This window comes from Natrix helvetica, assembly GCF_964273705.1.
Source record: "Natrix helvetica genome assembly, chromosome: 4".
Classification (NCBI taxonomy): Eukaryota; Metazoa; Chordata; class Lepidosauria; order Squamata; family Natricidae; genus Natrix; species Natrix helvetica.
In genome coordinates, this window is record NC_138550.1 from 124,674,871 (window position 1) to 124,689,341 (window position 14,471).

Here is a 14,471-nt window from a genome sequence, read left to right on the forward strand (position 1 = left end):
TTTTTAAAGCCATTTTTTGCCTTCCCCAGGCTCCAGAGCCTTTATAGGAGCCTGGGGAGGGTGAAAAGAGCCTCCCCCCCGGAGGCCCTTTGGAGGCTTCACGAGCTTCCCTGAAGCCTCTGGAGCGCAAAAAAACGGCCCTATGGGCAAACCGGAAGTTCGTGAACGGACTTCCGGTTTGCTCGGAGGGTCGTTTGACTGCTCTGGAGGCTTCAGGGAAGTGTCCTGAAGGTCCCCCAAGCCTTCAGAGCGCTCAAAATGACCCTCTGAGCAAACTGGAATCACTTCCGGTTTGCTCAGAGGGTCGTTTTGACTGCTTCGGAGGCTTCAGGGAAGCGTCCTAGGGTCCCTGAAGCCTCTGGAGGGCTTCCGGAGGGCGGGGGAGGCTGTTTTCGCCCTCCCCAGGCTCCTATAAAGCATCTGGAGCCTGGGGAGGGCAAAAAAAGCATGCAAAAAATGGGTTGCGCCTGTAGTGCACGCATGCGCACTGGGGGGATTGTGCATTGCATTATGGGTGTAGCACACCTGCACACTACCCCCCCTGCGCTCCCCCCACTTATGGCACACGAGCCAAAAAAGGTTCGCCATCGCTGAACTATTGTCTTACAAACAAGGCAGATTTGGAGTTTATTGGTCATCTGCCACTGCGTTACCAGGTGAATCCCTTCCGTAAGGACCACAGCAGACTGGTTTTTCACATCATGCACAATCAGAATCACAATATTCTGCTTATTAGAATGCCAATATATTTTTTTCCCTTTGAATCAATCCATAATGAAATCATATGCCTTTTATGTTATGTGGAATATCTGGCACGTTCTTAGTACTAAGTGGATGCAGGAGCAGAGGCTGTAGTAAAGCTTGTGCATTATACAGTGAGAGCTACAAATCTAACACCGACCACAATCCAATCTGATTTTTGACTAATTGTCTGATTAACAACTGAGACGCCAAGAGTAAAGTAACATTGCAGGTAATCCTTGAGATATGATCAGTCACTTAATGGCCATTTGAGTTTACAACAACCCCCTCCCCCCCACCAAAAAAAGCTACATACAACCCTGTTTCAAACCTACAGTGGCTGAAGTACCCCTGCGGTCATTCACCCTTATGAATGTTAAGCAAAGTCCATTAAGGAACGCTGCCTCTCTTAACGGGTGTCACCATTTGCAGGCTCCATTACAGTCAGTGGCAGATTAAGGCTCATTGGTGCCCTAAGCATTGGCAAATCTTGGTGCCCCTCCTTTGTACATACTGTACAAATCTTCATTGGTTTTATTTATTTATTTCTCAACTTTTTAGTGCCCTCTTTGGGCCTGGTGCCCTAAGCACAAGGTTAGTCTGCTTAATGGTTAATACACCAGTGATTACAGCCATAGGTCGAAGACTTCCCGTATAGCAGTGACCCCCCAAAATGTTCATGGGTATGAATTGTATTTTACATTCCGTGTAATGGAGGCAGCTCCCATTATTTGTCCCAGCTTCTGCCAACCTAGCAGTTCAAAAGCATGTAAAAATGCAAGTAGAAAAATAGGAACCACCTTTGTTGGGAAGGTAACAGCGTTCTGCGCGCCTTCGGCATTTAGTCATGCTGGCCACATGATCACAGAGAACTCTTCAGACAGCACTGGCTCTTCAGCTTTGAAACAGAGATGAGCACCTCCTAAAGTAAGGAACAATTCATACATATGTGCGAGGAGAATCTTTGCCTTACATGCTTAAAGAAGCAAACAAGTTTCCAATTAATCAGCAGTTTGTATAAAAATAGATATGCCTTCTGTGCTTTGCAGACTACCCTCCAAAAACAGCTACAGGTACCATCGTTATTCAGATTGAAGACAGGAATGATTACTGCCCAACTCTGGTGAATGAAAAAACAACTGTCTGTACTGATACAAAGTATATTAATATCACTGTTGAGGATCGAGATAGACATCCAAATGGTGGTCCTTTCACTTTCAAGATCATTGATGAATCTGAAAGAATGTCAGACAAATGGAGAATTGGCCTGATAGTCGGTAAGTATGAGTCATGCCACATTTTATAGAGATTTGAATAGCTCTGAAGCTACAGATGTTATGAGAGCAGAGCTTGTGGCTTGGTTTCTGCTTCAATTCTTGGTTTCAAGAATTGGCAGTCAAAGTGTGGGGGGAAATATTAATGGTGCTGCTTCATTGTAGATTAGATCAGATTCAATTGTAAACAAGTGGAGGGACTGTTTCTAATATATATGAATGAAATGGGGTAACATGTTTAGCACCAGTTGCAAAATAAAATGGAACTAGGCTTAGGAGAAGGGATGTGGTGTCTCAGTGCTAAGACGGTGATCTTGTCAATCAGAAAGTTCGGCAGTTCGAATCCCTAGTGCCAGTAACGGAGTGAGCTCCCGTTACTTGTCCAAGTTTCTGCCAACCTAGGAGTTCAAAAGCCTGTAAAAATGCAAATAGAAAAAGAAAGACCACCTTGATGGGAAGGTAACAGTGCTCCATGCGCCTTCAGCATTTAGTCATGATAGCCACATGACCATGGAGACGTCTTTGGACAGCACTGGCTCTTTGGCTTTGAAACGGAGATGAATATTGCCCCCTAGAGTCGGGAACGACCAGCACATATGTGTGAGGAGAATCTTTACCTTTACCTTTAGGCTTAGGAGGGCAGCCCAAAACCTTCAAGCTCCATAGTTAAGAAATATAAACTTCTCATGATTAAAATGAATTGCCTTGAATAGATTGAACTACCATCAATATATTGTGGCAGTGGGATTACCAAATAATGTGTCAATGTCCTAGAGAACTCTTGCTTTGTTCAGAAAGTGCAGTTTTCCAAAATATTGTGCAATAGTGACAGACTCTAGAAATATATAATTGTCTCCTAATAAGAATGCTTTCTTTTAAAGAAGCCTCTCCTAATTTGGGTGTGTTTAGATCAGTTCCCAGAAGTCCTATCAATGGTCAGGAATCCCGGGAGTTAAAGTCTTGCAAGGTTGGGGAAGACTGCTTTAACTATCAAAATGGTAACCCTAAAAGTAGCAAGACTTCTGATTTCATTCCTTTCCTTGCTGAATATTGTTGTTGTTGTTTTTCTTCTTCCCTACAAAGGGTCCAGAGCTCAGCTTATGCTCCAGGATGTGTCACCTGGCATATACAGAATTCCTCTTTTAATAAAAGATAACCAAGGTTTCAGCTGTCCTGACCAACAAGTACTGGAAGTGGACGTTTGTGATTGCAAGGATGGTATTGGTTGCCGGGATAGAATTGTCAACTCCTCCGTTTTCCTGGGACCCGCTGCAGTTGCGCTCATGATCTTGGCATTGTTGCTGCTACTCCGTAAGCTTTTAACGTTATTTCATAATGTCTAGAACTGGATGTCCAACCTGCTCTACTATTGAGAGCAAGGCTGTTCAATCTTGACAACTTTAACAACTTGGGGACTTCAGCTCCCACAATTCACCATGGTGACTCAGGAATTCACAGAGTTAAAGGCCATAAGGAAGTTGCCAAGGTTGGACACCCATGGTCTAGAGGCATGATTGGCGCTAAGCAGAACTCTGACACAAAGGTTCCTTCAGATGAGAGGTTGCAAATCATTGACTTCATTTGAAAAAGAAAGACTGTAGACATTATCCAACCATAATTAATTTCTACTGAAATAAATATTTTTTTAAGAAATTCAAAATTTTTATGTGTTGTATATAATGTGGAATGAAACATTTTAAAGGGCATTAAAATATTAGGGGGGGGGGGGGTTGAGTGTTTTTCTTCTTCCTGTCTGTTTAGGAGCTGGTGTTCCACTTTCACTTTGATTGTTGCTCAAATTCTCCCTGGCTTTCTTCTTAAGAAAACCATACTTGTAGTTAAGAAGCTTCCAAACTTCCATATGTCAGGTTAGGGAAGAATGTTTTTAAGTATACATGTATATACACCAGTGGTGGGATTCAATTTTTTTTGCTACTGGTTCTGTGGGCGTGGCTTGGTGGGCATGACATAGCTTGGTGGGCGGGCAGGGGAAGGATACTGTAAAATCTTCATTCCCTCTGCATTCTAGGGGAAAGTTACTGCAAAGTCCCCAGTCCCTCAGCTGGGATTCAGGAGGCAGAGAATAGATGGGGGCGGGCCCAGTCAGAGGTGGTATTTACCGGTTCTCTGAACTACTCAAAATTTCTGCTACCAGTTCTCCAGAACTGGTCAGAACCTGCTGAATACCTCCTCTGATATACACACTCAGGTCTGACCTAGTCTTGCTACTACTAAAAATAAATATATTTACTTACTTTTTGGAAACATTAGGGCTTTGAGGTGCTTGTTTTTACTCTTAGCAACATATTCTATATCTTACCCTTCTGGAATGTGTGCAAACCTGGATATATAAAACTCACTTAAAAACAAGCAAGATAAAAAAAACAGAGGGTTTTTTTTCTGATAATAGTGCTTGATGCTCTGTTCTCATTGGAATGTTAAAAATTATTGAATTGGTAGAAAAGAAAGATCAGGACTGAGCTGGAAAGCTGCCTGTTTATCATGTGCTGAGCTTGTTGATCAGAAAAGTTGGCAGTTCAGCGGTTCGAATCCCTAGCGCCACGTAATAGAGTGAGCTCCTTACTTGTCCCAGCTTCTGCTAACCTAGAAGTTCAAAAGCATGTAAAAAATGCAAGTAGAAAAACAGTAGAAAAAAACCTTTGGTGGGTAGGTAATAGCGTTCCATGCGCCTTCGGCATTTAGTCATGCCGGCCAAATGACCACAGAGACGTCTTCGTACAGCACTAGCACTTCAGCTTTGAAACAGAGATGAACACCACCCCCTAGAGTCGGGAATGACTAGCACATATGTGCGAGGGGAACCTTTACCTTTTAAGTGACTTATCTCTCCAGGAAAATTTTAATAATTTTGTTCTGATTGTGAAATGTTTGAGATGGATCAGATTGCAGATGTAGATGCAGAAGCCCTCAATATTTTTTTCCCATAGCATTTGATCTTTGTTGCTTACTGTTGCACTGTATTCCTTTGCAGTCGTGCCTCTCTTACTGCTGGCCTGTGGCTTTGGGTCAGGCTTTGGATCAGGCGGTGGAAAAGGATTTGTAGCTATACCTGATAACAGTGAAGAAATGTTGCGTAACTGGAACAGTGAAGGAGCAGCACCTGAAAATAAGGTATATTGTATTTTGCCTTTTCTTTTCCTTACTTCAGTTTCCCATTCCTTGTGAACAGGAAGAGGAAATTAAAAGGATTAATACATCTAGGGCAGTTTTTTTTCAAAGTCAGCATCTTTAAGATGTGTGGACTTCAACTCCCAGAATTCCTCAGACAGCATCTTAAGGTTGCCAAGATTGAAAAACCTACTGAGCTAGAGCAATGTGAATTTCCCAGGCCTGCAGCCATAAATGTGTTGACCAAGTCCCATTTAAATCACTGGATTTAGATTGCAGCCATAATCACACTTATTGGGAACTTAAATCAAATCAACCTTACTGCTGAATCCTGATGTATAAGAATGTCCTATTGGTTTCAGATCAACATATAAGCAGCATGTGAGAAGGTGACTCTCTCTCTTTTTTTCAGGAGTACCTTCAAAAAGGTGTGCTTTTCCAAAAAAAAAAATCTTTCTGCTATTCTCCAAACATATGGTCTTAGAAGGGGCTTGAGAGAAACACATAATATAGGGTATTTATTGACCAAGTGTGATTGGATACACAAGGAATTTGACTCCAATGCATAAGCTCTCAGTATACATACATACAAGCAGCAAAATGATAAATCATGAGATACAATCATAAATCATAAAATGCAACCAATAAAGTGATAGTGATAAGATACAGGAGTAAGTAATACTGCCAGAAAGATGTGAAGGATAATGGTAATACAGTCCCTCCTGCATATTAGTAATACAATAATAAAATAGTAATACAGTCCTACATTGTAGCCACATTTTAAAATCCTGAATTTCCTGCTGGTGTATTATAAACCTTTCCTGTTTCTCATTGTAACAAGTACCAACCCATGCAAATAGCAAATTCACCTAGCCATCTAGCAAAGCTATTCCTGTCATGATTTCAGTGCTGTTTCTTCGACGCCCATCTTTGCTTTTTAATTGTCAACTTTGATATTAGGAAATCCTGAACCTCCTTGCTTCCTCCGGATCAGAAAAATATGTGAACAGTGGAGGAGCAGTCGGAGCAGGAGCAGCGGCAGGAGCAGCAGCAGGAGCAGCGGCAGGGAACAGCTTCTCCTGTACAATCAAGGAGCAGAACATGAGCAGCAACACGATCTCGAGATGGCGAGAAGACCGAGAAGACCGAGAAGCTCTTCTTTCTGGGGCAGAATTTACCCATGCCTCAGCCGCAGGGGCAGGCTTGACAGCCGGTGGGACAATGCTGCTAGGAGCTGGCAGAACTTTAGCCATGGATACTGGCCTGATCATGAATGAAGAATTCTTACGGGGTTACTTCAGTGAGGTAAGAGTCTACTTTTTGAATTCACTCTATTGATCAACACTTTCTATCCTTTGATGCTGTATAGTCGCATAGATGTTATTAATCTTGTGGAATTTATCAGTGTAGATTTTGAGTACGTACTGTTGCAGGGAGAGGCGTCTTCTTTCCATTTGGGAAACTGTCAGCCAATTCCTGGGGGAGGCCAGCTGGATTCATTAAGAAATCTGTTTGGGAAGACAGAGAGAGAGTGGGGAAGGATGAGGAATGGGCTTGAAACATTCAGCCTGGCTTTGCATGCTTTTGAGGAAGTAGTTTAACTATTTTGCTGCCTATGCTGGAGGACACATCCATGGATTTTCAAAAGAATTACAGTTCTTCATATTTCCAGAGAGCAATCAGTGTAACTATATCAGACACATACTGATATACACAAATATACAAATCCCAATATACAAATCCTGCCTCCATTCCCTTTGATTCATTTCTTTTTTAGAACAATAACTTTAGTTGCAATTGTCAGTATTTCTCCTAAAGATATATCAGTTGTCCATTTTTTTTCTCCCATATTGCCTTATTTCAAACAATCTTTAAAAGCCAATTTTTTTAAAAAAATACAAACTGGAAACAAGAAGAAAAATATATACATAATGAACTCAATATTATAATATAAACACAAAATCACACATATTGCCACGTCTTCTGATTGGTTGAAAGTATTGCCTTTTACAAAATAGTTCACAAATTTCTGGACTTCAAGGAGAAAAATTGTAAACCAAAAACAGCTACGTTAAAAGTGGAACCAATGATTGCAGCATACTGGAGAGCTAGCAAATAGAGTGGGCCTTTATTAATCCTCTCCAGACAGGAGAGGACTTGAGATCACCCACAAGTGATCCAGACAGTTCCTCCACACAAGAAGACTGCAAAGCTGTAGTCTCCAATGAGTTCACAGCTCTGAGGCACAGTAAATAGCCATTTTGGACACTGGATTCACATACTTCCTTTTCTAATCACTTTCAGAGATTGCCTGATAACTGCTTTTTAGCTAACAGCAACCTTTAAATAAACAAGTGTGGAAAAAACAGGTATTTTCTTAAATCTTTAGCAAAAAGATGTTTTAAGCACAGGTTTAAGATGTTTTGGAACATTTTGGGCTAATAAACAACAAAATCATAATTAGAACTTTGATTTTGGATAGTTACAAATGAATTAAATGTCCAGAGAGATTTGAAATAAGATTTTGGAATTAATTTTAAGAATACTCCTTGTGAGAAAATGCTTTTGTTTCGAATTATTTGATAGGATGAATTTTTGAGGGTTGGACATTAGAAGGAACGAGAAAGAACTAAAGATTAAACTTAAAGGAAAAGAACACTTAAATTTGATTTATTAATGCAGAATGAAGCAAAATATGTTAACATTGTACATGTTGAAGGACATGTTTGAACAACAAAAGTTAATTTAGCAAAAGTTAAAGTTAATTTGAAGTTAAGGGTGTTTACTCTATACATAGACTGTGTTTAAAAGTTGTATGGAAGAGAAACAAGCTTTCCAGCAAGACGGACACTTATCTGAAAGGGGAATTAAACATCACATCTACACAAATGATATCAAAAAAGATGCTACACTAAATATATAAAAGAAATCAGCTAACGTCAAAATAATTAAAAGAGATATAGATATAAAAATCAAAAACCTGGATAATTATCCTTTGTTATATTTACAAAAGAGGCTGATTAAGCCTCTTGCTAAGGCTTATCAAATTTCCAATTTCTCCCCTCATGTTTGATACAACCATAATTCCTTATAATTCAAATCCTAAAGCTTTGGTCCAGTAATTATTTTTCTATAACAGTTAACCAAGTAATTCTGAGAGGGCTCAAGATGAGTATGAAATTTTTGCTATTCTTTATTGTTGGCAGCTCTGTACGTCTGAGGTGTACTGCATGTAAATCTGGCTCTCCCCTCCATGACTTACTCCAGTATTTTTACATGGTTTTTGATTGCCCACTGTTTTTATCATTTTGAGTTCAGTTAGAAAATTAACAAAAACATGTCCAAAATTCATGGTTTTCTCAGTAGTCTTACTCTGTCCAGCATTGGATAGAGACCAAAATGAACGTTTGAGTTCTGTAGGCATAGGAATCCCACTCTTCTTGTTTCTATTCTCTACTCAACTCTTCTAGTTGTCAAGTTCTTTAGGTTTCTACAACAACCACCCCATGGTCTTTTCAGCCACTTTTTCCTGTTTATCATACACATGCTGTACTTGGTGGTCTCCCATTGATCTTTCCAACTGGGTCATGTCAGAGTAGTAGCCCAAAGCATTTGAACAAAATCAAGCTGAAGGAGCCTCTCAAAGCATTTTCTTACCCACCCCCCATCTCCAAAATAATAATAATAATCACTGATTGTCATGATTACCAGCAATATCTTAGACATATAAAATAAAGGCAACTTACTAATTAATGTTTTGTTGATTATAAATGAGTAAAATTTACCGTGTTTTCCCGAAAATAAGACAGGTCTTATTTTCTTTTGACCCCCAAAAGCTCTTGGCCTTATTTTGGGGGAGGTCTTATTATTTTTGAGATGAACGTGGTCACCTCATGACTGCTGCTGTGTTGCAATATTTTCAGGAGAGGGCATATTTTAGCGCATGTGCTCAAAAGCCCAATTGGGCTTATTATCTAGGGATGTCTTATTTTCAGGAAAACAGAATACTACATTTCAGTCCTAAAACTTCCACTATCACCAGCCTAATATATGTTCTACCATTAATACATCTAAGGAGATTGCTTGAGGGGGAAAAAGAGGGAAAGCTTATGAGGTAATGATGCAAGGGACTAAAGCTGATCTTTTTAAATCTACTGTCCTGGATTTCTGCTACCCAAATATGAATGCGGGGAATCTTGTTCTTTTCATCCACATAGAATAGCTCTGGGTTAAAGTGTTCAGCTTATGAATGTTAGCAGCTCTGTAATATGAAAATATTATGTAATTCTAATGTAATATGATATAAACACTTTAGGTTTAAAAAAATGGTAACTTCTGAAATGTGAGTGTTCATTACTATTCTTTTCTTCCATATTTTAGAAAGCTGATGCTTTTGCTGATGAAGATGAAGTGCATCTTGCCAATGATTGCCTACTCATTTACTCCCAGGAGGAAGAGCACGATTCCCCTCATGGTTCAGTTGGCTGCTGTAGCTTTATTGACGGTGACTTTGATGAACATTTCTTGGATGACTTGGGAGACAAATTTAAGACTCTGGCTGAGATCTGTATGGGCAAACCCACAGGCCTAAAAACAGAGCAGTTCAGCTCTCATACCCAGAAAGATACAACTAATCGTTCAATGAATGGATCCGGTCTGCTGTACTCCCAACAGCAGAATGTAGTGGATGCCGAGCATACTTATTCATCAGGGGCTGCCTACAACCTATCTGAACCTGGGAAAGGTTTTGGTTCAGAAACAATGACTGAGAAAACAATAACTGAGTCCACTGTTACAACTAAGTCTAACCTCCAGCCAGTGAAGCGAATCCCAGACCCCATGATTAGCAGCAGCAGCAGCAGCAATGTTGTAGTGACAGACATATCATATGGGACGGTACCATCAACGGTCATCCGTGATCCTCAGGTTAAGGAGAATGTGGTAGTGACAGAAAGGGTCCTCGCACCTGCTTCTAGCTTGCATGACATGTTAGACATGCCGGCTGGTGTCTTCCCAGACCTCCCAGATTCAAAATATGTTGTTGTGAGGGAAAGGGAGAGAGTCCTTGTCCCTAGTTCTGACTTAAAAGCTTCTGTAAGCATCCCCAATCTGTCAGACGGACAGAATATAATAATAACTGAGAGAGTAATGACACCAACTCCTGTTAGGCGGGCCTCAACTGAAGCAGGCACTTTTCCTAACAATGAGAGGCGGGAACAGATTTTAATTTCTGACTCATTCTTTAACCAAAGTAGCCCACAAGAAGTGCTTCCCACAGGTTCAACTTTAAGCAAGTCCTCAACAGTCAAACAAAAATATAGCACTGTCCAATATACACGCTCATAGGTGGATTTCCACCCATCACTTCATATGTACTATTTAGCATTGGTAGATTGATTGCCTTCTCAAGAGCTTGAATATGTTGTTTCACTTTCCTAACGATGCTTTTTAACAATCCACAAGAGTTTAAACCATATACTAGGCGCAATTCCTCACTGTGTAATGCAGGATTTATTTTTGAGAAGATACTCATAAGATAGCTCTATTAAAGAGTTCCTGAAAGAAACTCCCCAAGCTTATGCAGGTAAAAAAAGTATATTGCTTATCGAAAGGGCAACATAAATTGTTGTATGACTTCAAAATCAATATATTTTTAGTCTGGTTGCTAGTCCAATTGAAGTTAGTTCAGCATTATTATGCAGCAAATTCTACTGGCCTGCCCCATGAACATAATAGATTCTTTTTTCTAATGAATTCACTGGGTTTATTGTTTTAACAATAGTGTGTGTGTGTGTGTGAGAGAGAGAGAGAGATGTCAAAGCACCTAGTATGCCCAAATATGGGAGGGAGCTTACTGCTTCCCTTTTGCCTTTCAGTTTAGTAAAATTGGCTCCAGAAATGTATTTTTAAAGAGTGCAGTATTCACAATCAGTTCCCACTGAATTTAGTGGGGTTTATTCTCCGGTTAGTACAGTCAGGATGCAGCCTTAAAGCTACAATTTTAACTGGTATGTGATTCATTGTATACATAAGGAGCATTCCTTTTCTTTAAAAAAATGGATCTCATTTCATTTTTTAAAAAATAAGTTGTATAGATTTTTATAAATTCTTTACCAATAGAAACTGAGTGAAACAGGGTTTTATTTCTGGTATTTATATATCCTTTTCGAGATGAATTAGTTTATCTGTGGGATTTGTTCAGATATTGTATTTGAACCAGGTAATACATTTCTCAAGACAGAATTCCATCCAGTGTGTTTTTTCCCCAGATGCCAGATATCACACGATATTAACATCAAAAAATTAACATGTCAATCTCAAAATTTCTGCCATTGAAAATAAATAAATAAATGTTTACTTTATTTTTAAAAAATGGGGTTTTGCACGCTGAGTTGCCTTTACTCAACAGTCTGTTGGGATTCCACGCCCCATTGGACAGGCCCAGTGTGTTTTGTGAAAGTGGGATTTTGTGAAAGTGGGATTCAGGGAAACATGGTAAGCCACTGGAGACTGGTTAAATTAAAAAAAAAATGTATCCCATGTGGGGTGGTCTTTTTGGTATTAAGAGAAGGAGAGAATTCAACTCGTTGATACTTTTGTACCATGGATATATTTTTTGCTTCATACACTTTGTAAAGGCTTAATCTAAATAATGACCATAACATATTTGAGTTGGCTATTCTTGTACATGTCTGTTGAATAATATGAGAAGAAACTATAAATACATATGTTTACGTTTTGGGAATGAATAAGGCATACATGTAAAGGGAATTAGATGTCTGCTTATTTTACATTTTCTCTTTCCTTTTTTGTCTATGGCTATTGTATATGATCCTGTGTTACAGTGAATTTAAGCCACTTCAGTAGTCCACAATGGACTTACAGTTATTGCCATATTTTTCTCATCTGGTATGGGAATGCAACCTGCTTGATTTCGAAATATAGTAATGATTTCAGGGTTCTTAGCTGTCGTTTTATATAACAACTTTGCTGTTTAAATACTAGTTTTGTAGTCAAGGAATGGGCTGGATATGCTGGCATTTTTTAATGGAATTTGAAATAAAACCAAAAAAACTATGTGCTTTGCAATTCTCTTAACTCATAGGTTTAGTAAGCACATTAAATTTGACTTTCTATCAAAATTTGCCAATTATTAATAAGCTCTGTAAGTTGGTAAGCTTCAGTGATAAGTTGCTACTGAAAGTTTTGTAATGAGACATAACCTACATGCTAAATGGTGGTGATTCAGAAATCAATGGCATAGAGCAGGGGGTCCCAAACCCATATTCAGAATTGGGCCACACAAGTGGCTTCCGGAGCATGCGCATGCACACGCACGCAGGTTGACTTCTGTGAGTAATGAGTCAGCGGGGCACTTGCGCATGTGCACATCAGCCCACTCATTCGATTTGAGCTGCATGTGTGCACTGGCCTGCCACTCATGCAAGAGCTTGACGTACATGTGTGTGTTGGCTCTCCATTCACATGGCGTACATGTGTGCACTCGCCTGCCACTCATGCAAGAGCTTGACGTATATGTGTGTGTTGGCCCTCCATTCACATGGCCCAGTTCCCCTCTTCCTCCCCTGCCGGGCCGCCAAGCCACACAGGTTGGAGACCACTGTTGCCTAGAGGTATAACAAAGGGAGAAACTCTGTATCAGAAGATGAAGAACTCTCAGTCTGAATTGGGATAAGGAAAGGTGTAATTTTTCATATATATTTTTCTATCACGTAGATACAAATGCACAGGGAACATAGTTATGAATATACCCAAATAGAAATGTTTACACAAAACTCAGTGGTTAAAAATATGCTGCATCTTTGGCCCAGTCACTTTGTAGGAAAAGAAAGACTTTCAATTGGATCTCATCTTAGTCTTCTGAAATCAGTGGAGGTGCTGTAAACACGACCTTTGTATTGTGCTTACTGATTTACAATTGCTTTCAATGAAGGAGATCATAAACTGAAAGGTTCCTTGTGTTAGTTAATCATTAATATCAGGAATGGCTGGAAATAGTGTCTCCTGGGCCTTTTATATCAGTTACTGTTGTTAATGCTCATACATCAAAAACCAACAAAACAGTAAACAAGATGCAGATGACAGCACAAATTATTTTTATTTAATTGATTATTTCTATTCCAACTTTTGTTTTTATTTTTTATAAATACTCCAGTTGGTAAACCTATCCAACATAGCCTTCCTCCTATTTTTCCCACAATAACAGCCCTGTGAGGTGAGTTGCTTTAAGAGAGGATGACTGGCCCAAAGTCACCAAAGCGGGACTTGAACTCAAGGTTTCTTGTTTTCAGGCCTCGGGTCTTAACCACTAAATCAATTATAAAACTGTTTTATTGAAAACTGCCTATATAGTCTCCATTCTAATCGTAATCTCTATGCCAGGGGTGTCCAAACTTGGGAACTTTAAGACTTGTGGACTTCAACTCCCAGAATTCCCCATGGCTGGCTAGGGAATTCTGGGAGTTGAAGTCCACAAGTCTTAAAGTTCCCAAGTTTGGACACCCCTGCTCTATACCAATCACATTGGTGTTTCTTATTTTACACCACCAGGTGGAGCAATTATCACACTTGTGAAAATATAGTTACTGCAAACTGACTTGAAAGACTCTTGTTTATTTCAGCATTCAGTGTACAGCTGTAAAAAATGTCTGTGGAGATTCTCAATCATCCAGGCCATGGTTGTCCCAAAGGTGCTTTTTTAAGAAGCAACTGGACTTTCTGGTTTTTCTTTGAAGACGTTCGCTTCTCATCCAAGAAGCTTCTGGATCAGCTGAGGAAGCTTCTGGATCAGCTGAGGAAGCTTCTTGAATGAGAAGCAAAACCAGAAGTGGTATTCAGCCAGTTCTAACATGTTCTGGAGAACTGGTAGCAGAAATTTTGAGTAGTTCAGAGAATCCACTAATACCACCTCTGGCTGGCCCTGCCCCCAATCTATTCGCTACCTCCCTGAGTCCCAGCTGATTGGGGATTTGGAAGTATCCTTACCTTGGAGTGGGGTAGAAATGGAGATTTTGCAGTATCTTTCCCCTGCCACGCCCACCAAGCCACGCCCACAGAACTGGTAGTAAAAAAAAATTGAATCCCACCACCGAGCGAAATGTTTTCAAACAAAACGTCCAGAAAGTCCGGTTGCCTCTTGAAAAAGCACCTTTGGGACATCTGTAAGAAATGTGAAAAGTAAAAAGAAACTAAAGGACTGCACTAATACCTTGCTTTGTTTCAGCAACTTTTGAGAGGGAAAGAGAACAACAGTTCCTTGTAAAAACAGAATACTTGAAATAAGAAGACTCCAAGCTTTTAACTGGA

At 39.8% G+C, this 14,471-nt stretch overlaps 1 protein-coding gene across 1 annotated transcript in view; it reads left to right on the forward strand.

The window, feature by feature from the left end:
• Window positions 1–12,221, forward strand: part of DSG2 (desmoglein 2) — a 30,714-nt gene extending 18,493 nt beyond the window's left edge. Inside the window, exons 11-15 of the mRNA XM_081951926.1 lie at window positions 1,791–2,018; window positions 3,099–3,326; window positions 5,008–5,147; window positions 6,105–6,449; window positions 9,525–12,221. Of these exons, the coding sequence (XP_081808052.1) occupies window positions 1,791–2,018; window positions 3,099–3,326; window positions 5,008–5,147; window positions 6,105–6,449; window positions 9,525–10,490 (1,907 nt within the window). The 3' untranslated portion in view covers window positions 10,491–12,221. The remainder of the gene's footprint in view (window positions 1–1,790; window positions 2,019–3,098; window positions 3,327–5,007; window positions 5,148–6,104; window positions 6,450–9,524) is intronic.
• The last annotated feature ends 2,250 nt before the right edge of the window (window positions 12,222–14,471 follow it).